Consider the following 24,203-nt stretch of genomic DNA (forward strand, 5'->3'; position numbering starts at 1 on the left):
TTGTGATATATAATTTATATGTTGGTTTGGGATGTGTGCATTTCGGTTGACAGACCTATGTGAGGAGATGGAGAATGAGATGGAGAATTTCAAATCATGAAGACAAGTTCACTTTTGTGACTGATGCAATGGTTTGCCAACCTTCAGTTAAACACATATAATCAAAGTTTAGATGCTTAAATTAATTAATTTTACATGAACGACTAAGAGATAGAGAAAACAAATTTAAGAGTGCCATTTTGAATGTATTTGTACTAGGAGCTTAAGTTCATGCATTCTTCCAAATCTTTGATCGATAATTGATGTGTTTGTCTGGGATGTGTACATTTCGGTTGACCGACCTATGTGAGTGAGATGGAGAATGTCGATGGCATGGAGACTAGTTCCATTCACTGACAGGTGCAGCGCCGAGGTGTGCCCCAGGGAAATATTAGTCAAGTATGGGTATACAATATTTTTATCATGTAAATAAAATGAAATCTAAATGTTTAATTTATAATAACCCTTATTATAAATGCATATTTAACAAAATTATACACAAAGTGTGTAAATGAAATGAATTTATAAGGCTGGCAGAGTATATTCCGACCCCATATCCTAGCAGTGTTAAAGCCTAGTTCTACTAGTTGATCTAGACAGGGCCAATATTTTGTATATCATTGTTGTGTAGACGGACAATGATCAAAATATAATTTCTTCGTCAGACACACAATACTTCATTTAATAGGAGCAACAATTGCATTGCTGGAAATAAAATACATTCTCAAAATTGCACATTAAAAAATAACAATAGTAAGAATGTAACATATAAGCATGACGACCAAATGGAAATGTGACACAAGGAGAAAAATCATGGCAGGCTGCACATGTAGTTACCTAGTGTATGATGTATGTCTATGTGCATGTGTATGTCAGCTTTACCTTTCGTGATTGGAACTCCAACATCAGTCATATATGAGAGCATGAATGCTTTTATTGGAGCAACTGGTCCTAAAGTTCTTACATCATCATGGCATGCCTTTTATGGGGACGTCTCTAATCTGACAAACAAATGTTGGTTTTGCACAACAATGAAGCTTTGGTTGCTATGATAAATAATCTTTGCAGTACCTATTATTAATAGATTTCTCAGAGGTCTGATCAGTATGTGCATAACTGCCACTTTCATCGTTTGCACAATTTGCACAACGGTAACTACATCAAACTTTTGAACTCCAAAACCCAATTTAAACATCAATGATAATACATGCTGAGCACCAAAGCCAATAATTGTAATAATTATTTTCCCACGTTTTTTATTATAATCTTTACATTATATTTATTTACAATTATGTAAGTATATATACATTTTGCAATTAACAATACATTGCATTGTATTACTTTCTCTTATCTGTAAAGCAATTTGGGCATTTATGCTATCACCAAGATCACTCCTAAACAATTTCTGGATAATTATTCTAGATTAATTTAACACTTCTGCTTGTGTTAATGAATTTGTGCACTTATTAATGAATTAATATATTATCATAGATGTAAAAAATGTTGTTCCACTCGGACTGTGCATTCAAAAAAGAGAAAAACTGATAAATTGGTAAATACATTAGTAATTATTTACACTTAATAAATATCATACAGTATGAGCCAGCAAGCATTTTCTACCTCAATATGTAAGGCTAAGCAACCTGAAAATTATTAATGCACACCTACTCACAATGGATGCCACTCAAACTTTGAGACTGTGTCATGGTACAGCAACACATTTGTCTTTGGTACTTCACATGAAGTACCATTTTAAAAATCAAAGTAGTTTATTACAAAATATTAATCTAAGAATGGAGTTAACTTTGCTGGTTCAAATGCCTATTTTGAATTCGTAATAAGTGATAATGTAACTGTATTTTTATTAAACAAGGTAACAATCTTCTGCCTTATCTGTTTTATTTGCAGCCCATAGATCACAGCGTTAAGAGCAGGAGGGACCAACATGGTCACAATGGAGGCCCATTTTCTCTGCTCCGATAACTCAGGAAAACGATGCAGAGTGATTGAACTGAGACCAGACAATATCATGATGAGGTATAGAGTGAGGTGTGTGGAGCAGGTCTGTAAGGCCCTGCTGTTTAATGCCCTGTTCTTACTGGTCAAGCATGCTATGGTGATCTTTAGGTAGGTGAGTATTGTGCTGCCAATGGATGAACCCAGTATAACAACAGTGTACCCAAGGCCGTAAATATTATTGATCAAGACACTTTCACAAGAAAGCTTGAATAAAGAGGCATTGTCACAGAATGGATTTGATACCATTCTCCTGCAGCGAGACAAACGGACAGAGAGGCCTATAAGGATACCCACCATGAATATAATTACGGCCCATGCAAATACACTCAATTTCACAACCATCTTGTTCGTCATTATGTTGGAGTATTGCATGGGTTTGCAGATAGCAACGTATCGGTCAAAAGCCATTATCATCAGTACTGAGAGATAAGTGCCTATGTGAAGATGAAAGAAAAATGCTTGAACGACACACCCCATATAAGTAATATAGCGCTCTGCACTTTCTGTAAATATGTCACTTATCAAGCGAGGTAAAATGGCCGTAGCACCGAAGACATCATTGATGTTTAGATTGCAGGACAGCAGATACATGGGCTGGTGAAGGCTTCTCTCCACTGAGATCAGAACTGTCAGGCCAATGTTGGACACCATGATGAAGATGTAGACGGAAAAAAGGACGATGAAGACAGGAATGGAAGACTGCGGGGTAACCTTTAACCCCTCTAGGAGTAAGATGTCTCCAATCCATGTCTGGTTCTCCATACTCAGGCAGCTGGTCAGAATCAATGTTAATTATAAACATGAACATTATTAAATAAACATGTACACATAATTATGATGTTGTAATGAGTAATACTATACCAACTTACAATTGTTTTAATGTTGTTAAGATGAATTCCTATTATATCAATAAAACCTGCTCTAGTCAAGATTTTACAGTTGTAAAGAGAGAGTGGAGAAAAGTCATAATTATCATATGCCAAGATACATAAGTCCTATCGTCACCTTTTGACAGGCAAGATGGATTCCCCTGACCAATCAGATAAGAGCTGTACTGATTGTTGATAAATGAGCATATTAGGTTTTATATATAGTTACAATTTATAAAAAATTGCATTTATGAAATACGTAGTTGTAGAATGTGATTTTTATTTTGGTTAACAACATATGAAAACACTTTTTAGAGGTTACTTTAGTGACAGTATCGCCTTGATCTACAAAATAAGAGCTATTCCTTTTCAAAGAAAAATATAATTATTTATTTCCATGTTTTTCAAAGCTACAGGGAGGAACTGCGGAGGGGTGGAAGTACCTAGGACTGGTTAAACATGAATGGCATAATGTGAATAGACAGGACATGGCATTAAGACATGTAGGAGTAATTTGATGTGGGACAGTTTGATATGAGCGAAATATATTCAACCAGATTAATTTATAATAATGGAATTCAAGCAAACATATGTTCAATTCATATGAAATAAAATGCAATATAAGGCATCAAAACTGCAATTGAATTGTAGCAAAAGGAAAAAAGCAGCAGGAATAATGTGAAGAAAATATACAGAAAAATAAGAGGCATGTAAGATTAAGAAGATGAATGTATTTTTATTTGGTCTACAGTGTTTTGAATTTAATGAATAGCATTATAACTAATTAATGAATTTGCCTTTTTGTCATTACAAATTGAACCCTCCAATCAAGGGTTAAAATGTATATGTTTTTCCTTTGTGTGTGTTGCCAACTCATGATGGAGCTATTGCCCTGAGTAGTACATTTTGTTAATTTATCAAGCATTTTAATGTTTGAAAGTGCATAGATATTAACAATAACAATATTTGTTGATCTCTTTATACAAAGACAATAAAATAAGTGAGTCAAGGGAAATAATTCTTAACGTTAACACATGTGATTATTATGTAATCTGATGATGTATGTGTGCGTCAGCTTTACCTTTTGAGCTCCAACCTCAATCCTATGTGAAAGTCGTCAACTTTTATTGGATGAGGAGATGGCCCTAATGAACTTACATCATCTTAGCATGCCTTTTATAGTGACCTGATGGTATTGTGTAACACAACAGACAGTTGTGGAAATACAGTTTGTAGTGTTGATTATTAATTTAGGTTTGACCTGTAGGTATATGTGCATAACTATTATTTGTATCATGATGAGTAATGTTTTCTTCTTGGTTATGTGTCAACATCATGCTATGGTGAAGGGGAGTGTATCATTTTAGTTTTGTACCTCATTTGTATGATATTTTGAGCTTTAATTTTATTCAATTTATATAAAATTCACCAAGTTTGAGGGGTTGTCGAACCCTACTTAAAATGCCTTTCTACACGTTTGGTTAGTTGGTCATTTATTAGGTGACTGCTGCATGCAGCGCTGAACTATTGTTCTTCTTAGGCTTTCTTTCTTTCTTTCTTTCTTTCTTTATTATTCTCTACATCTTTGGGACATATCTCCTTCCTCAAATTTTCACCTAGAGACTCCATTACAATTTTAAAATATTCAGATTAGCTTAGAATCTCTTCAGATTTTTAAAATATTTTATACTCTTTAAGATATTTTACTTTTAAAATACTATTTTTCACAATGGAAGTCAAGCCCATTCAGACACTTCAACTACTTCATACTTTTCATGCTTTTCAATTCTTAACTGTTAACCTTTGTTCAAATATTTAACAAATAAACACACTTGTATCTTCAATAATTGATACCTTTTTACTTTTTTCATAAACACAGTTTATGTTCCATATTGGCTTTTTTTTCAGTTGATCTCATTGATTTACACTGAGGTTAGAACATGAGAACGTGCAGGCAGTGTTGCCAGATTGGGCGAATTTTCCCCCGCCCAATTGGACTACTTTTAATCACGTTAGGCTGGAAAAATGAGCATGCAAGTACATACAATTTCGGCTGGTTAAAAAAAAGACTGGCAAGATTGCTATAATTTTTTCTACAAACATCAATCAATACCATACCTTTCATATGGCATATCGTTTGTGCAGCTAGTACCACTATTACTTTAGCTACTACCACTACTTCAGCTACTACTACTACTACTACTACTACTACTACTACTACTACTACTACTACTTCAGGTACTACTACTTCTACTTCAACTACCACTACTACTTCAGCTACTACTACTACTACCATTACTACTACTAATACAACTACTTCTACAGCTAGTACCACTACTACTTATTAAACGAAGAAGGAGAAAGACGGTGGTGCGATCTACGAGAAAGACGCAGAGGAACTTTCCTTACAAGGTTTTTGTCGGGACAAAAAAAGTTTTTTGTCGGTCAGCAAAATAAAGAATATGTTGGCGTTTTGGTACTTGAAAAAAATAGTAAATCGCATTTGTAGCCTACACTCAGATGGATACTCATTCTTGCATGCGAGTGGCTTTAATAGTAAAAAATATTAAACATTCAGAGTATGCAAATTATTCTGAAGAGGTCTACTCCGCCTACTCCAACAAACCAAGAAAGCCGGCTCCTTGAAGAAGGGGGATTTTACCCCCTCGGTTTAACACAGGCAGGACAGTGAAATTTCAGGGCGTGCCAAGCCAAGACCATCTGGCTTGGCAGTGATAAATGCCTAATGACTCATTGCAAAGAAGCATCTAGCTGTAGAAATGCTGTAGTACTTATTCCAGGCCTATATGTGGTGCTGTTTCTGCTACAGAGCGCTGTATACAAAAATACTGTCCGTAATCCTTTTTAGCTCATCATAGGGGCAGGATAACAGTATATATTCCCCAGCAACCAAACCAGGGTCAATATCTGATGCAGCACCGTCACAAGCCTGTAGTCCGCCATTGATGTTGTTAATCAGCTCAATCAAACTGTGGTTAGATTGAGCCACTAAATTTTTTAGTGGCTCAATCAGTTGGTTTGAGAAGTAGTGCTCTTCTAATACTGCTTCAACCTTAGCGATAGTGGTTGAAGTTGGCTAATTGCTATTAGGTGACTTGTTGAGTGTGTACGGTGTATGGTGCTTGGATTTGGTACAATTCAAGAGAGGTGACTCTATAGGAGAGGACGTTTTTATTTATTTTTTCGGGGGGGAATTGAACAATAATTTAACATCCCTGGTCATTATTTGTGTACTGCAGGTCTGCATGTCTTATTTCATTGCAGCGATAGCAGTCACAAACCTTCATTAGAAGAATTTTTATTTTTATTTTGTCCTTCAGAATAAACCAACCCAAAGCTCGTCGTTGTCCTGCTGTTCTTTTGTCTAATGAACATCGTCACATCAGCTCAGTTAAGGGTCCAATGAGGATCTTTAATATATTTGAAGATCCTCAAGACTCTGGTTGGTTTTGAGACTCCATTCCACTTGGAATGGAGTCTTTTAAACTTTTAAAATGTTCATATAAGCTTGGAAATCGCACAAAGCCATTCAATCTTTTTAAATATTTTAGAGGTCCCATGGCATGCTACTTTATGGATGCTTAATATAAGTGTTAGTGGGCCCCTAATACAGTATTTAAAGACGTTCAAGAAATTCTGTTCTTATGCAGAATTACAGCCACTACGAGTCAGTCCCACAATGAGTTTTCGTGCCGTATGTGCGCTAGTGTTTGCAGTGGATGTATTGCAATGGCTCGGATTCCTAATATCCTCCAGAGGCGCACACAGCTTTTGGCCGTGTTCTGTAAATATTCTAGAACACTCGGTTGCTCCGGTGGGAGTCCTGGAGCTCTATATCTAAATAATATAATATAATATATATTATCACGACCAAAAGCTGTGTGCGCCTCCGGATGATATTATGAATCTCAAACGACTGCGTCAGGTTCTCCGACGTCTCTGGTTCCTCCACTTCCAGGTCAATCTGAAGTAGGCTACAGACTGAGCGGTGAAATGGAGGAGGAAGGGATTGTTGTCGTTTGCGGACTCCCGGTACTTCCACAACGAGACTCATAGTCAGGGTTACCTCGGCCATGATTGAGAAGAAATTTGGGAAAAGGTACTTGGCTTTGACTCCCTGAAGTCCAGAGGGTTAGGGTCATGGTTTCCATGTGGAGTGGGCGCACCACCACCCGGTAGCGGGTCTCAGGCGGGAGACAATCGTGGGCAACAATCCCTTGCTCCTCCATGTCGCGGTTCAATATGTGCTGTGTTCCAATAACCATACTTCCATGAGTACACTTAAACATAGTACAATATGTTGTTCCAAAGCGAATACTCAGTGGTGCAATAACCGGAAATTACGATCACGACTGCCGCCGCGGCTCCTCCCCCGCAATAAACATCCCGCTTTGAACAGTGAACTATAAAAGCTATAAAAACTACAAAATGACTCTATTAATGCAGGCTATGTGAAAAATGTGCAGACTTTGGCTCAGCCTGGCTCCGTCCTCTTCCGCTACATAGCTAAGATGGCTGCCGTTGAGTACGAAAAGTGTACATTGATCCATACTTTTGGTATGGATTTGCGGTTTGACCGTATTGAGTACACCATCCGGGTCCTTTCAGTACACTTATTTTTGCCCGATCTTAATTGGAACGCCCTACGGACTCAAACTAAGTATAGTAAAGTATGGATAGTATGGATATTGGAACACAGCACTGGACTACAGGGAGTGAAAGCCAAAGTTCCTTTCCCCCAATTCTTTCTCAACCATGGCCGGGATAACCCCCACTATGAGTCTCATTGTGGAACTTCAAGAGACGTCAGAGAACCCAAGTCTTTTCACCAAAATGCTAGCTTTACGCAAACCTTACTTTATGTTGTGCGTTATGCGCCATAACACCAAAAGCAGAAGGGGTATCCAAAGAACAAAGAAATGTACAACACTTGCGTTACAGTGTGTGTATTCAGCCACAAACATACATGTGGCGCTCGCATGGTCGTAGCTCATTATCTCATGGGTGAGACAAATTCGCTGGGCAGGCAAAGCAGAGAAAGGGGTCTAACCTGGCCCCTTGTGACGACATATGGGGCCAAATTCCAAATGGGCGCGTCTGAGCTTTCATTTTCAAAGGCGGAGTGCTCGTTTTACACCATCATCCCTGGAAAACCTCATGAAGTGAAATGTTCATGCCATGGGACCTTTCAACTTTTTAAGATATTATTTAACTTTTTAAGATAATTAAAATATTATTTTTAAAATGGAAGTCTCTGACAATTCAAGTACTACAGAATTCGCCACCTGGCTGAAGTCCAAGATTGGCAAATGCTGTCCATCAGTAAGCTGCAGAGGCCTCCTTGGCCTGGCCTCCTGCGGATTACTGAAGGACTTCCAGGACCACCATGGCAATCCGCCCCCCCTCCGCCCCCCCAATATTATTTTCCAAAATCCAAATGTATTTTTAAGATAGAAAATATGGTTGTGCTATTGAGCTGTATGCTAGTAAACACCACCACAGCAGTCACAAAACAGAACAAGCAACATTGGCAAGAAAATTGGGTACAGAAACCGGCAGCCCTTCCCCAGAATGAAAAGAAAACAGGTATTCAGGTATTATATGGTATTCCTATTCAATCTTGTTATAGCAAGGCTGTGTAGTTCACATATAATATTCATACATTTATGAGAAATTCCAAAGAAGGAGGAGTTTGTTAACTTTTGCCATTCCAGCTCTCCTGTCGATGTGCAATAGAGTTGTGTCAGACATTATTGGCTCCCAGTGCCCCCAAGATAATAGTATTATATTCATATAAGCCATGACAGAGGTCTTGATAGTCATTTAAAGACGGCTGCTGACTTTAAGGCAATGACAAAGACTAATTAGGCAGAAACAACGCACAAAAACAAAGAGGTACTTTCAAATGACTCATCATTGGCTGATCATTTTATTTGGTTTAAACTGTGAAAAATTAAAAAATGTTACTGAAATAATGCTGAATGTAATTAAAACTGATGATTATTTGGGTAACTTCTTTACTTGTGAAATATGTTTTTTTTTGTTTCTTGTACTTGTATGTATTTACTTCACTTAAATAGTTATACTTTTGTTCACTAGAAAATAAAATGTCCACTATGTTGCTTTATAACTAACTAAGTTCTCTCTCACTTCTTTCTTCCTTTGATTTAGTTCAATGGAAAACTACACCTACAACAGCTTCACACTTCAGGTGGAGGGGTTAAAGGTTACACAGCAATCAATGTACCCTGTTTTTCTATTTTTTCTTGTATCCTATATTTTTATCATGTGTGCCAATGTTGGCATGGTGGTCATAATCTGCATCGAAAGGAGTCTTCACAGTCCTATGTATCTTCTTTTCTGTAACCTGCCAGTCAATGACATCCTAGGAATCTCCATCATGATGCCGAGGCTGCTTGCAGACATATTGGTGCCTCCTTCTGAACGCATAATCAGCTACTACGAGTGTGTGGTCCAAGCCTTTACCACACATATGTTTGGCACAGCCAATCACACAGTTCTGATGATCATGGCCTTTGACAGATATGTAGCTATATGTAACCCTTTGCGGTATACTACTATTATGAACAACAGAATGGTGATCAAGCTGACTGTCTCTGCCTGGGGGGTGGCCTTTGTGCTCGTGGCTGTTTTGCTTGGGCTGACCATCAGACTGAGCAGATGCAGAACCATGATCACAAATCCTTACTGTGACAATGCCTCACTGTTTAAACTCTCCTGCGAGAGTGTGTTAATTAACAATCTATATGGGCTGTCATTTACTGTGGTGCTCTTGTCATCTTCTATAGGCAGTATGGTCCTTACTTATACAAAGATTACAGCAGTCTGTCTGACTAGTAAGAACAAAGCTTTGAACAGTAAAGCTCTAAAGACTTGCAGCACTCATCTCTTTGTATACCTCATCATGCTTTTAAGTGGATTTGTGATTATTATTCTGCATCGCTTCCCTCAGTACGCAGACTCTAGAAATGTTATTATAATTCTATATAACATCATCCCCGGAAGCCTAAACCCCCTCATCTATGGAATACAGTCCAAAGAGATCCGTTTATTCTTGTCAAACAAGTTCCATACTGGAAAGATTTTTCCATAATTATTGTTTTTTTTGATTATTGCACATTTAAACACAACACAACTAGTCCATGTGACTCCCATCAGAAGTGCATAACAGCCAATGATGGATTACCGCATGAGCAAAGTGGGCACATGTCCAGGGCCCTGGCCAATGGGGGGGCCCTTGATATATTTATAATTTTTTGATTTAAACAAATTCAAAATTCATTCTTTGGTCATAAAAGGATTTGAATGTTTTTTGATTTGCAAAATAAATACATCACATTTAAAAAAAGATATTACGTGACGGAACGTTAATGTCGTAGTGCTTGGTCAACGGTCAATTTCACAGTGAAAATGGAGAAACGTGTGCTAAGTGAATTGGCATAGCGTAAAAGAAAGAAAGAAAAAGACACTAAAGTACTGGCCTGGTACAACAAATACCGTCCATCTCAACATTTTGACTCGTTAATTCGTTAGAGGAAGTCAGTAGGTGCTTTTAAAGTCATGAAATTAACCTGACAAATTCCATGTTCTACCGTTAAGACGAGCGTCTCTCTCTCTCTCTCTCTCTCTATCTCTCTCTCTCTCTCTCTCCTGGCTGCGCGCTGCATTATTATGTGTGTGATTGTGGATTGCATGAGTTATATGCGACAAAATTCAGTGTGCTAGTGCGTGTATTTGCGTGTTGGTAGGGGTCCATGGCTGGTTTGTGTCAGGGCCCGTGGTCATGTTAATCCGTCCTTGATAACAGTAGTTTGCAAATTGTTCACAGGCCCCTTATAAACAGAGAACAAAAAACACATAAGCATGTATTAGAATGTCACCCATCACAGCCCACAGAGCGCACAGGTGGTCTAGCTGGTTCAGACTACACGATTTCAGCCCGATTTTGCCCCGATTCGTTCGCAGACAAATTTGATGTTATTGTTCTTATGGGTCTTTCTGCTGTGTTAAATGTTTGACTGAGTCGTATAATAGTCATCTTTGATGTGTGCTTTATTGTGTCTGAGTCAGCTTAAATTGCTGTGAGTAGGTTAATGTGATTTCTGTTGAACATTTTTGATTTGGTTTGAATTGGATCGTGTTTAGTGGTGGTTTATTCATAATTTCCTTACGTTTTTCGTGACGTTTTCATATTTGTACGCATAACTGTACACCAACCTCTCTGATATTGCAGTCCAGCTCCACATTTTTAATCTTTTCGTTTGTCCATTTAGCGTTGATATGATTCCTGACCTAACTGTACAATTTACTCCATACCTCCTTTATTGTGGCCTGAGCTTAGCCATTATTTTGAGACTCCCTTACTGCCACTTCGCTAAACGTAGACAAGTCTTTTGTGTCAAGCATTGTCAATAAAGTCCATAGTTTTGGTATAACAGTCTCTGGTTCCAGTTTATTAAGGGTCTTGTGCATTTAATGTCACAGCTTAATGGTTGCTGAATATAGCAACTATAATCGAAACTTGTAAATATTTTTTTCTGATTTCTCTATTAGTCCGAGAGTGAAGCCAAACAAATTGATATAGAGTTTTGTGTTCAACACCAAATGACAAGACACTGAGAAGTCCTCCTGGAAAACTGGCTAAGGGTCGAAGTGGATCCACTCTGGGAAAGGCACTCGCAGGGAAGGCCGGATCTATCATATGGGCACGTGCCCAGAGGGCCCAGATTTTGAAAGGGCCCTGGCTTAACACAATGGCATCATACCGGGGATAACATCTCGTTTGCCATGTCAAGTCACTATTTCAGAACTCGAATATCAGTTGAAAATCCAATTAGTTTCTGAGATAAAAAATATATATTCAAACTGCATAAGCTGCATTTTGTAAACACCACCACAGGCATAGCTATGCTTCTATACATTTCACTTTTGATGTCGAGATGTGAGAGCGTTTTCATTAACAATCTACATGGACTCACATTTACTGTGGTGCTCTTTTCATCTTCTATAGGCAGTATGGTCCTTAGTCATACAAAGATTACAGCAGTCTGTCTGACAAGTAAGAACAAAGCTTTCAACATTAAATCTCTTCAGACTTGCAGAACTCATCTCTTTGTATACCTCATCATACTTTTAAGTGGAATCTTGATTATTACGAGGCATCGCTTCCCTCAGTACTCAGACTATAGAAAACGTAGTGCAATTCTAATACACGTCATCCCCTCAAGCCTGAACCCCATCATATATGGAATACTGTCATGGTTCGCCCCTGGTTTTCCCATTCACCTGCCTGCCACCCTGATAAGGGTTAAGGGTTGTTAAGGGTTGCTGGCCACTGCTAGCTGGCAGAAGTGGACGGCGTGACAGTAAGACCCATCCCAGTGTGGAGCCAGTGTACGACAGCTTTCTATGGGATCGTTCAACCACACATAAACCCCACCTCACAAGGGTTGTTTGCTTGGAAACCATGTTTGTATGTTGCTGTGCATGTAAGGCCAATAACACACACTTCTTGCATATGCCAAGAACCATTCATAGTCCAGGCGAGGGTTGGATGGGACCCATGCAGGTGTCCCATGACCTCTGGGACCAAGATTGCAGGAACAAAAATTTGGATAGACTGACCTGCATCAAACAGCAATAGAGCAATGCATAACCATCTGTGAAATTGAACCGGGTAAACTCATGCCATAGTCTCTTCCCACCTTGTCTACCATCTTTCAACCTCCACCTAGGAGGTCTCTGACCATTTTCTAGCCAGGACAAAACATGCCCAATGTCTGCGTCCTCGATCTCCCTGACATTGGATCCATTGTGTGACAGGATGTAGATCAAGGCCTGGGCCATAGGACCCTTGAGATCTGGAGGAGAATGGGGGCTAAAGCTACTTCAACTGCTGTAGGGGTTGGAGTAGGAGTTTCAATGGGGCGGGGGGTTCCGCCTCCATCCCCAGCAACAACCGGGGCGAGGGGGTGGTACTGCGAGCATCTGTCCTGGTGTAGCACCACCACAAGCCCGGGCATCCGCAGCTGGTACACTACCTCAGACATTCTGTCGAGGATCACCCCAGGCCCCTGCCAGTTGCAGCGAAGTTTAGGGGAGACACCCTTCTTCCTGACGGGGCAGCACACCCACTCCTTGTCCCCGGGTGTGAACGCTCTTTCGCAGGGCAGGAGTGTCATAAACCCGGTTCTGCCTCACCCCCTAGGCAGCCTGAGCCTGGCGGGTTTAGTTGATCACCCGCAGGCGATCCATCAGTCTGCGAAAATAGTCTATAGCCACACCCCCATTAATCTCAGGCTCGGGCGGGGACCCCAGCCACCGGAAGACCTCTCCAAAGACCTGGGACTCAAGATTCCACCTGCGCCGTGTAGGTGTCGCAGCAGTGGACTTGCAGCTCAACATCCCGCCGACAGCCCGGCCAGTAGAACCGTCCCTGCAAGCCCGGTAGGCCTTCACCTCAAGCCCTTGTGCTGACACCTCCGGCCAACCGGGGAGCTGCCCTCCCCCCTCCAGCCAGTCCCTCACCAACGCCAGGGTCTCGTCGTCCTGTTGCTCCAACTGGCACGCCGTCAGCAGGAGCCACCCCTCCGCATCACCGGTAGCCTGGACAGCCACCACTGTCAGAGACTCGTGGCCCCGCTCCTGAGGCAGGCAGTAGCTGAACTCCAGGGCTGCAAAGGGTCATCTGGATAGTGCGTCGGCGTTGCCGTGGAGACGCCACAACCGATGCTGGATCTCAAAATCACACTCCTGCAGAGCCTCCAGCCATCAAGCCACCTTAAGGATTCTTAAACCTGAGGAGCCACGTGAGGGACACATGGAAGCGCTTGCCATGCAGGTAAGGCCTGAAGTGCCGCATGACCAGAATGACTTAGAGTGCAGCTGTAGTAGGCCACAGCATTTTCCCCATCCCCCCACCCCCTGGGAGAGCACCGCACCGACCCCCACATTGCTGGCATCAGCATCAATGATAAAGGGGCGAAAAGCATCTGGTAGGCCAGGACCGGGGCCTCGGTGAGAACCGCCTGAAGTCGGGCAAAGGCAGTGGCGCAGGCGTTATCCCAGACATTGGGCGGTGGAGAGGGCTGGCGACTGTGGCAAAGCCCCAGACGAATACCCCGCCAGGCCTAGAAAATCCAGAAAACTGCAGTTCGCTGGAGTTGGTGCGGGCGGGCCAGCCCCGGACTGCTGCTGCCTTGGCAGGCCTAACCCGGACTGCTCGTTCACCACGTGCCCCAGAAACAATGTTTGGGCAGCAGGGAAGCAGGGTGGCAGGGTTCAGCTGGAACCCAGCTCGCCTGATTGAAGAAAGAACCTCCCGGAGGTTCATCCTTGACCCACATCCGCGCCCCGCCAAAAAGTCCTCCAGGTGCACCACACAACAACTCTGTGGGACGTCTGTGAGCACCCTCCGTTCGAACGTAGTTGGCCGGTTGCACAGCCCAAACGTCATTACTCTACAACTAACACGGCTCCTGCCCGATGGTGAAGGCAGTCTTGGTCCGGCCTCGGGCACCAGCTCCACCTGCCAGTAGCCGCAACATAGGTCGAGGGAGCTGAACCAATTAGACCCCCCTATGTAATCCAGGGCATCCTTGATCAGAGGGAGCGGGTACGAGTCCTTCAGGGTTACTTTGTTGAGGCGCCGATAGTCGACAAAGAACCTCCAGCTGTCCTTTTTCCCTACCTGCTGGGCCGCGCGTTCACCCTCAACTCCGACCACGCCCCCCCCCTCCAGTGGCTCCACAGCATGAAAGATGTCAACGCGAGGATTACCCAGTGGTACCTCGCGTTGCAACCCTTCAACTTTCGGGTTGTGCACAGGCCTGGGGCGCAGATGGCCGTGGCGGACTTCCTCTCCCGTTCCGGGGGGGGGGGGTGAGTTGGCGGCCTGATGTGTCCCCGGCCTGTGTCGGGCGGCTGGGGTGTGTGGGGGGACATACGGCGTCTGGCCCGCAGGGGGGAGTATGGGCATGTTGGGAGCACACCGGATCGGCTGGGTGGATTGGGTCTGATTGCTGACACCTGCTCGCAATCAGACCAATCAGGGAGTGTGTATTTACGTGCCTGCTTTATCTTATAGTAGAAAGGGATCGGGAGCAGAGACAGAGGACTAGAGCCCTGAACTACGTTACGAAAGTCTCTGGAAACGCTCCCTGTGACCGTGGTAGCGGATTTATGATTTCTGGACTGTCGTAATTGAAGCAAATAAAAGACTTGTGTGTGTTTCCAAGCAGATCCGGAGTCCATTCGCTCATTGAACCTGCTACACTATGAAAACTATAGAATTCTGTTCAACCCAACCTATCATCCAACCCATTCTTATCCCAGTCTTCAACAAGTGGTACTTGATTGATTATAGAAAAATATATACTTGTGGCAAACAACTACAAAGTCCAGAAAATGACATGTCAGAACCGCAGTGGCCTAGTGAAGATTGGTCCTGATGTGACGCAACAATTTGCACTTTGTGCCTTCTCAATAAAATTCTTTTCAGTCCTTCCCTTGCCTTAAATCATATATTTTAGGCAAAATATTACGATTTTGCCTAATCGTAATATGGTGATGATTAGGCAAAAAGGATCCATTAAATGTTTTCATTTAATTTTACCACATTTTAATTGCAGCGTGATCACAAACTCAATGTGTTGTGGCTTTCTGCTGACTGTCAACGTGAGTCAATTGATACATTTTTGCGAATCATTTCACAAACCTCTGGTTGTCTGCTCAATGCCACTTTTGCCTTCATCAAAAATCTATTATTATTATATGCATTAAATTAAAAAATATATATATGTAAACACAATCTTTATTTCTATTTATTTCAAATAGCATGTTGTTTACCAAAGCAACAAACTATCGTTGGCAATTCAGAAAACTCCTAAATAATGAACAAATATAAAAATAAAGAAGAAAGATAAAGACTAGTGGCATATTACAGAGTAGGCCCTTGATTTGCTCTTTCAAATGCTTAGTGCATTTCTATTAATGTAACTTTGTTCTTATTAAACAAGGCAACAATCTTCTGCCTTATCTGTTTTATTTGCAGCCCATAGATCACAGCGTTTAGAGCAGGAGGGACTATCATAATTAATATAGACGCCACTTTCCCTTGCTCTGCCAAATAAGCGAAACGGTGCAGAGCGACTGAACTGAGACCTGACACCATCATTATGAGATACAGAGCAAGATGTGTGGTGCAGGTCTGCAGGGCACGTCTGTTTAACACCCGGTTTTTACTTGTCAAACATGCTATGGCGATCTTTAGATAGGTAAGCACTGTGCTGCCAAGAGATGAACCCAGTAAGACAACAGTGTACCCAAGGCCGTAAATATTATTGATCAGGACACTATCACAAGAAAGCTTGAATAAAGAGGCATTGTCACAGAAAGGGTATGATATTTTTCTCCTGCAGCGAGACAGACGGACAGAGAGGCCTATAAGGATCCCCACCATGAAAATGATCACGGCCCATGCAAATACACTCAATTTCAGAAGCATCTTGTTTGTCATTATGATGGCATATTGCAGGGGGTTACATATAGCCACATGTCGGTCATAAGCCATGATCATCAGAACAGACAGTGATGTGCCAATGTGAAGATGAAAGAAAAATGCTTGAATGACACACCCTATGTAGCTAATGTAGCGGTTGGCACTTGCTGTAAATATGTTGCTCAGGAAGTGAGGTATGATAGCTGTAGCTCCCAAAACGTCGTTGATACTCAGGTTGCAGAAGAGCAGATACATGGGCTGGTGGAGGCTCCTCTCCATGCAGATAAGAACTGTCAGGCCAATGTTGGACACCATGATGAAGATGTATAAAAGAAACAAGAGGAAGAAGACAGGAAAGGAATACTGTGGGGTGACCTTTAAACCCTCTAGGAGTAAGACGTCTCCACTCCATGTCTGGTTCTCCATACTTTGAACCTGGGAAAATTAAAGCAGAGGGAAACAAGGGTTGCTAGGTTCAATTTATACATTATTTATGAAACTCATTTTTTGTTTTACCTGTAAGATCATTTGAGCAGCAAAAAGGGCATATTGGTATGCGTTTTTATATTTAAATTCCAACTAAAGTTGCATTGTCTTAAACGTATATCTTTGTTTATTGTTTAACTTGATAATTGTGTTGTAATGTTTTTTGGATGTGAAGCTCTGATTACAAAAGATAGTGAATAGCACTTTTACCAGAGGCTCATATCATTGTCAGAGGGGCCGTGCAACGAGTAGTTACATGGAGGACCAAAATTGCCTTTCCTTATACTCGAAATGCACTATTCAAATATTTACCACAACATATAGCATACTAACATAATGGTGCAAAAAGACAACAAAAAACACATCAAATACAGATAGACATTATACAATTGGAATATTCACTGTGTTTTGAGGTATTCAGTACATTCATTTTACCTTCGGTTTTTTGTTGTATTATTCATTGTGCATTGAGATCTTTTGCAAGCTCACCTTACTCATTCATTGTTCTGAATTGTGTAAAAATAATAATAGTATATTAATAATCATGAATTTAAATTGCAACATAAAATGTAAACATCTTTATAATATATATATTGTTAATTGACAACATATGCCATAAAGATGTGACCAGCTTTAAACCAACACAATATATAAATATACTTTGAGCCCCTTCACTTTTCCCTCATACCTTTAACAAATTTTTATTTGTAAATTTATTAGCTATCATTGTGCTTCCAGCAAATGGGAGCTATTATGAAAATCAAATTAAAGAAGTTGAAAAGAGTGCATTATATTTCAACTTAAACATTATGTTATTTTATCAAGTAAGCATATACAGAAATGTAGCATTGTGTTAACCAATCATGATCATATGTGTGCATGGGTTGCTCAGCTTTACCTTTTGTGACAAGGTCTCCCCTCCAGCCTAAGCTAAGGGAAGGAGTGAAAGCACTTTTATTGAGAGGCACAAACTTTTTCAAACTGTTGCGTCACATCAGCACCAATCTTCAATAGGCCACTGCTGTTTTGACATGTCATTTTCTGGACTTTCTAGCATTGTTTGCCATAACACTCACAAGTATATATTTTTTCTATAATCGCTCAAGTACCACTTGCTGCAGACTGGGACAAGAATGGGTTGGACTATAGGTTGGGTTAAACAGAATTCTATAGTTTTGCTTTGAGTTGGAACCATGCGAAGGACAGCACCACCTTGCTGTGCATCTTGGATGAAGGCCAAGTTGCTTTGGTAGGTCAATAACAGAGAATAGTCGATGAACCACTCCAGCCACTGGCTGTACAATGGAAGTCTGGCAAGTGTCTGGTTATCTCGATAAATATTTATCTGCATACAAATGCAGAAACTGTAGGCCACAGGTTTTGGCATCGGAAGCATTCAGATTGCTTCCTGTAGATGAATTTTACTGAAAATAAAGTTTGAGCGGGCATTGAATGCATGCAGCTAAGCTAAAATATCAAGGGGGGTTTTAAGTTTTTAAGTTTGGGTCGCAAGACGGTGTAGCAGGCAGCATGGTGCAAGACGGTATAGCAGGCAGCATGGTAAAGTTTTGTGTGTCGGTATGCAGTTCTTTTGTTCGTTTTTTCAGGCTTTAATTCAGTTTATTCCCACCAAACATTTAGACGTCCTGGAAGCATCGATGCATTGCAAAATAGCTTCTTAAATTTTCCACTCAAAAAGTTGCACGACGCTGACAGCAAACAGTATCGCAGCAAACAGTAAGACGCTAATTAAGCTAACAATGACTAGTCAATGACAATTGGGAACGCTATAAGTGCTGCAAGCCAGGAAATTACGTCACAAGAGCAACTCGTGCAGTCTGGTGTATGCACCAGAAGCCAGGGAGGATTGGGCCGGTGTGGGCCGCTCGGATGAGCCGGGAGAGACATGGGAGCAGCACCACCCAGTGGCCGCTGGCAGGATCACACGGTTGGCGGTGGTCGACCACCACCTGGTGACCAGGATGCCCAAAAGTTTTCGATGGCAACGTAGCTGGAGCCTTACCTGGCGCAGTTCCGGCTCGCTGCGCTACATTGCAGCTGGGGTGTGGAAGAGTCAGCCAACCACCTTGCCCTGGCGTTGGAGGGGATGGCGGTGCAGGTGCTCCTGGACCTGGCCCCAGCAGACCAGCGGTACCTCCAGGCCAACAGAAGTTCAGCTGTAAGCCCAGCGTGGGTACCCCCAGTTCCCTGCTACTGCTAGGGGGGGCCTGGCCCTGCCTGCTCTCCTTCGGGGAGTTGCCCCGGAATGTCTACTGCAGCACATCTGCCTCACCAGGCCCCTGACCCTCGGTGCGGCTCTTGACGAGGCGGAACAGGAGGTGGAGCTTTCCACTCAACCCAGCCTGCAGCCGACCGGTGCCTCCGGTGGGTAGACTACTACGAGCGGGATGAGGACGGAGAGGAGGTCCTCCAGGCATGGACTTCGCCCCAGCGTCCCCGTCAGCCTCCACCACCCACCTACCAACGTGAGTCCGGAGCTAACGGGTGCCGCTCATGGTGCGGCGAGCCTGGCCATCTGGCCAGCGACTAACCTGCACTGGCAACACGGGCTAGAGCCCCTCATCTTACGACGTAGTGGCCCAGTGAGGAATCCCACCCCTCTCCATGTCGGTGTGCTCTGGTTGGCAAGACTGTACCTCCACTGCAGGCTCAACTGCCGACTCTGCTAGACCGTGATGGACACAGGGTCAACCATCTCCCTGGTGCGTCCCGGCATTTTCCCGGGTATCATTGACGCTCACTCGGGGGGAGGGTGGTCGGCGACCAGCGTCCGCCTGACAACTTTGACGGAGCAGGAGACTGGAATAAGGGGGAGGAAGCGACTAGTCTTCAGGGTGTGTGACCAGGAGGTGATGCATGAGTTTTGGCTCGCCGACATCCTGGACACATCAGCCTGGACCTGCTGACCCATTGGGGTGCCCAGGCTGCACGATCCCTGCATTCCCCGTGGCCCTGTGTCTGCCGCCTTTGCTTCCCCCAAGATCGCCGAGAGTGTCCATGCGCTTTGGCTGTGCAGTGGAGTTGACGTCGACGTTCAGCAAAGTCAGCAGCTGAGACTACTACTTGAGGAATATGGGGACATTTTCACAGCTAGGGAGGAGGACTGCAGGCGGGCCCATCCCAGGACAAGGTCACTGCAATCCTATCGGATTGCAGTGCACGGTCCAGCCACTGCAGCCGCTGCCCTCATATTTGGGCAGAGCTCCGGATACTGATGGACTTGTAGTTTGGGTCCCCGCCCGACCTTCCACCTATAAACTCCTAGGTGGAGGTTGAAAGATTCTAGACAGGGTGTGAAGAGACTATGTCATGAGATTATCTGGTCGTTTTTCATCGACAGACTGTTATGCATAGCTGTGGCGCTATCAGATGCAGGTCAGTCTATCCAAATTGTTGTTCCTGGAATCTTGGTCCCAGAGGTCATGGGACACCTGGATGGGGCACATTTGACAGCTCGCCTGGCCTATGAAGGGTTCTTGGTGCACACAAATGGTATGTGTTAATGGCCCTACATGGACAGTGACATTCGAACATGGTTCCCAAGCACACAACCCTTATGAGCTGGGGTTCATGTGTGGTTGAATGATCCCAAAGAGAGGTGTCGTACACGGGCTCCACACAGGAATGGGCCTTACTGTCATGCCGTCCACTTCTGCCACCTAGTAGTGGCCAGCGTTCCTTACCCCCCCTGTCTACACACCTGCCGGCCATCGTCATCTGAGTATATCATCCCTAGATCTCCAGAAAATCATTGCTAGATCGTTGCTTGAACTTAACCGTTATTAGTTTGAATAGCAGGATTCAATAGTATTGCAATATTTTGGCCACCATTCAATATTATTGCAATTCTTAACATATTGCGATACAGGAAGTATTGCGATTCGATTCTGCAATATATTGTAATTCATGTTCCCCATATTATTCAAGGGCATTATAAAAAATGAGGAAAATAAGACTGCTAAACTCACTTCAAAGGTTCCATTTAATTCTGTGAATCACATTATCGTCTACACATTAACTGTGTTGTGTTTACATTTGCAGTAATTTGTCTCTTTTTTTGTTGTTTTTGGTTGTAAGACAAATTTGTAATTAGAAATGGGGACATTTCTTAAGGTAAGAGTTATTTGGTTATGCCTGAAGTCAGTGGGAGCTGACGTCTGACTGAAGACAAAAGCTTCTTAAATTGAGAAATAAATGGATGCAGTTCTCCTGACACTCCAAGAGTATAAGCTATAGACTCTTTGTATATCCATAAGAACATATTTGAGGCCAATACTCAAACTATATATTAGCCCAAAACTCTGCTATTCATTAAACATGTTACTTTGCCAAGGTGATGTCATAGAGCTTGATTGTAAATTGTAACGTATACTTATTTTGACTGGGATTACATTTTATTTGATATTGATATGAACAAGAAAACCTTAATGTCACTCATGGCAAAACCTTTCACAATTAGTAATCATAATATAAATGATGTATTTGTGCTGAAAACTTTAAAACAAATAAAGAAAATGGCTCAGATATGGCATCATAATACATGGTGCATGATGTGTATATGGTATTGTAATACAATAATTGTGAGAACAAAAACATGATCATTATTCCCATTGCTTTTAATGAATGTTATTGTCTTCATCTAAGCTTTTCAAAAATGTTCTGTGCGCATAAATCTGCAAATTCAGTCATACATATCTTTAAAGTTTTGATATTAAATTTTGAAAACAATTATGGAAAAACCTTTCTGGTGTGGAACTGGTTTGACAAGAATACACGGATCTCTTTCGACTGTATTCCATAGATGATGGGGTTCAGGCTTGAAGGGATGATGTGAATTAGAATTGCACAAAGTTTTCTATAGTCTGAATACTGAGGGAAGCGATGCATTAGAATAATCAAGAAACCACTTAAAAGCATAATGAGGTATACAAAGAGATGAGTGCTGCAAGTCTTAAGAGCTTTACTGTTCAAAGCTTTGTTCTTACTGGTCAGACAGACTGCTGTAATCTTTGTATAAGTAAGGACCATACTGCCTATAGAAGATGAGAAGAGCACCACAGTAAATGACAGCCCATATAGATTGTTAATTAACACACTCTCACAGGAGAGTTTAAACAGTGAGGCATTGTCACAGTAAGGATTTGTGATCAAGGTTCTGCATCTGCTCAGTCTGATGGTCAGCCCAAGCAAAACAGCCACCAGCACAAAGGTCACCCCCCAGGCAGAGACAGTCAGCTTGATCACCATTCTGTTGTTCATAATAGTAGTATACCGCAAAGGGTTACATATAGCTACATATCTGTCAAAGGCCATGATCATCAGAACTGTGTGAGAGGCTGTGGCAAACATATGTGTGGTAAAGGCTTGGACCACACACTCGTAGTAGCTGATTATGCGTTCAGAAGGAGGCACCAGAATGTCTGCAAGAAGCCTTGGAAGCATGATGGAGTTACCTAGGATGTCGTTGAATGTCAGATTACAGAAAAGAAGATACATAGGATTGCGAAGACTCTTTTCAATGCAGACTAACACCACCATTCCAACATTGGCAAACATGATAAAAAGATATGATACAAGAAGAAATACAAAAACAGGGTACACTGATTGCTGTGTAACCTTTAACCCCTCCACCTGAAGTGAGAAGCTGTTGTAGGTGTAGTTTTCCATTGAACTAAATCAAAGGAAGAAAGAATTGAGAGAGAACAATTACCTATTAAGCAGCATAATGGAAATTTGTATTAATATTTTAAAATATTATAGCAATTTTGCAATTTTGAGCAATAATATAAATATGACAGTGAAGTAAATACATTAGTACATCTAACAAAATATATATATTCATATGAAACAGCAGAGAAATTCCCCAAACAATTTGTTGCAGGCATTCATTACATTTTTCATTGCGTTCGCCAATGAAAAATCTAAATAAAATGACTAGGTAAGTAATATAAAAGTACCTCTTTCTTTTTGCACGTTTCTTCTGCCTAATTAGTCTTTGTGATTTCCTTTCCTTCCTTGTCATGAGCCTTCTTTAAATGACTATCAAGACCTCTGTCTTGACTTTCATGAATATAATTATATTATCTTGGGAGCACTGGGAACCAATGAAATTCTGACGCAACTCCCGGGTCTGTGGGCCACCATCCTATGGGCCAGACATGGCCCAGACGTATTAGCCTTGTTTGTTTGCCCACATTTTGACCTACTTCACCTACCAAAGGGCTAGGCTAAGCCTAGGGGCTAAGGCTCAATCCTGATTCTGCCCTTAACCCAAAATCTCAATCTTACGCCTCGCTGTTGCGCGTTCACTCGCAGTGTAGTCTTGTGCCGAAAGTCATTTTAAGGTAGGGTAAGACGGAGGACTTACAACTCCTTCAAGTTAAGTTGTTCAATAATCACACTTCCAAATCCGGATTGTGGCTTGCTCCCGCAATACCTTGCGAGAAAATGGAAAATCAAGAAAAATCCTAGGCAGGATGGCGGGCTATAGATATGCGACAGGGTCGCAAACAACAAATGTAAATTTTTCTATGTTAACAATCATTAAATAAATGATGACTATCGCATTATCATTATCATGCTGTTTGAACATTGGATAGGCATAGTCTTTATAACAAGAACAACCACCAAAACTCCTGAACTGAACATGGAACATGAAAGGGATTGTTGCCGTTTGTGGTGCTGCGGCAGCGAGTTTTTCAAAATAAAGGAGTGTCAGTACTGGACATATTTCCATTTTGTTCAACAAAATGGGACAATGATATCCATATGTTCCATGTTCTAGGGACTCTAGGTTGTAGATAAGCTTTAATCACCTGCCAAGTAATGCAATAGTTAATTTGAAAAATGCTTATTAGCCTGGAGAATGGTGGATCAATGTGACGATTTTTTTTTTATAGATAAACCAGTGTCTTTTTTTCATTTGTTTTGGTACAAATATCTATCTTTCGTTCTTATCTATATATCAGTTATTATATATTGTACATAACATGTGGCCATATCCACCTCAGGCAACTCTTCTGCATTGGTAGCCCTAAGCCCCCCAAACCCCAGGAAGATAGAAAGAATAACCATCCACTGATGGTTTTAAACCGACCCTTTTTTGGGACCCTTTGAACAAGTTATTGATAAAATGTGATGATTGATGCCTTTTTGTACTGTGCAATATTAGTTCCATGATATCACTTTCTTGTTTGTATGATACTTATGTTTTACATGGATGACATACT

General features: G+C 41.8%; 1 protein-coding gene and 1 pseudogene across 2 annotated transcripts; one reads left to right on the forward strand and one right to left on the reverse strand.

Moving 5' to 3' along the window:
- Positions 1 to 191: 191 nt before the first annotated feature.
- Positions 192 to 22,416, reverse strand: LOC307077643 (olfactory receptor 52N4-like; the record flags this gene model as incomplete). The annotated part of the gene is made up of 3 exons (XM_079739074.1): positions 192 to 203; positions 1,993 to 2,308; positions 22,130 to 22,416. 3 exons carry the CDS (start codon positions 22,414 to 22,416, stop codon positions 192 to 194), a joined length of 615 nt encoding a protein of 204 aa, XP_079595200.1.
- LOC307077524 (olfactory receptor 8G17-like) lies at positions 9,124 to 12,290 on the forward strand (annotated as a pseudogene). Its single transcript has 2 exons — positions 9,124 to 9,920; positions 12,144 to 12,290. The product of its transcript is annotated as an olfactory receptor 8G17-like (transcript).
- Positions 22,417 to 24,203: the final 1,787 nt, after the last annotated feature.

Source organism: Pollachius pollachius, assembly GCF_949987615.1.
Source record: "Pollachius pollachius genome assembly, chromosome: 6".
NCBI classification, from domain to species: domain Eukaryota; kingdom Metazoa; phylum Chordata; class Actinopteri; order Gadiformes; family Gadidae; genus Pollachius; species Pollachius pollachius.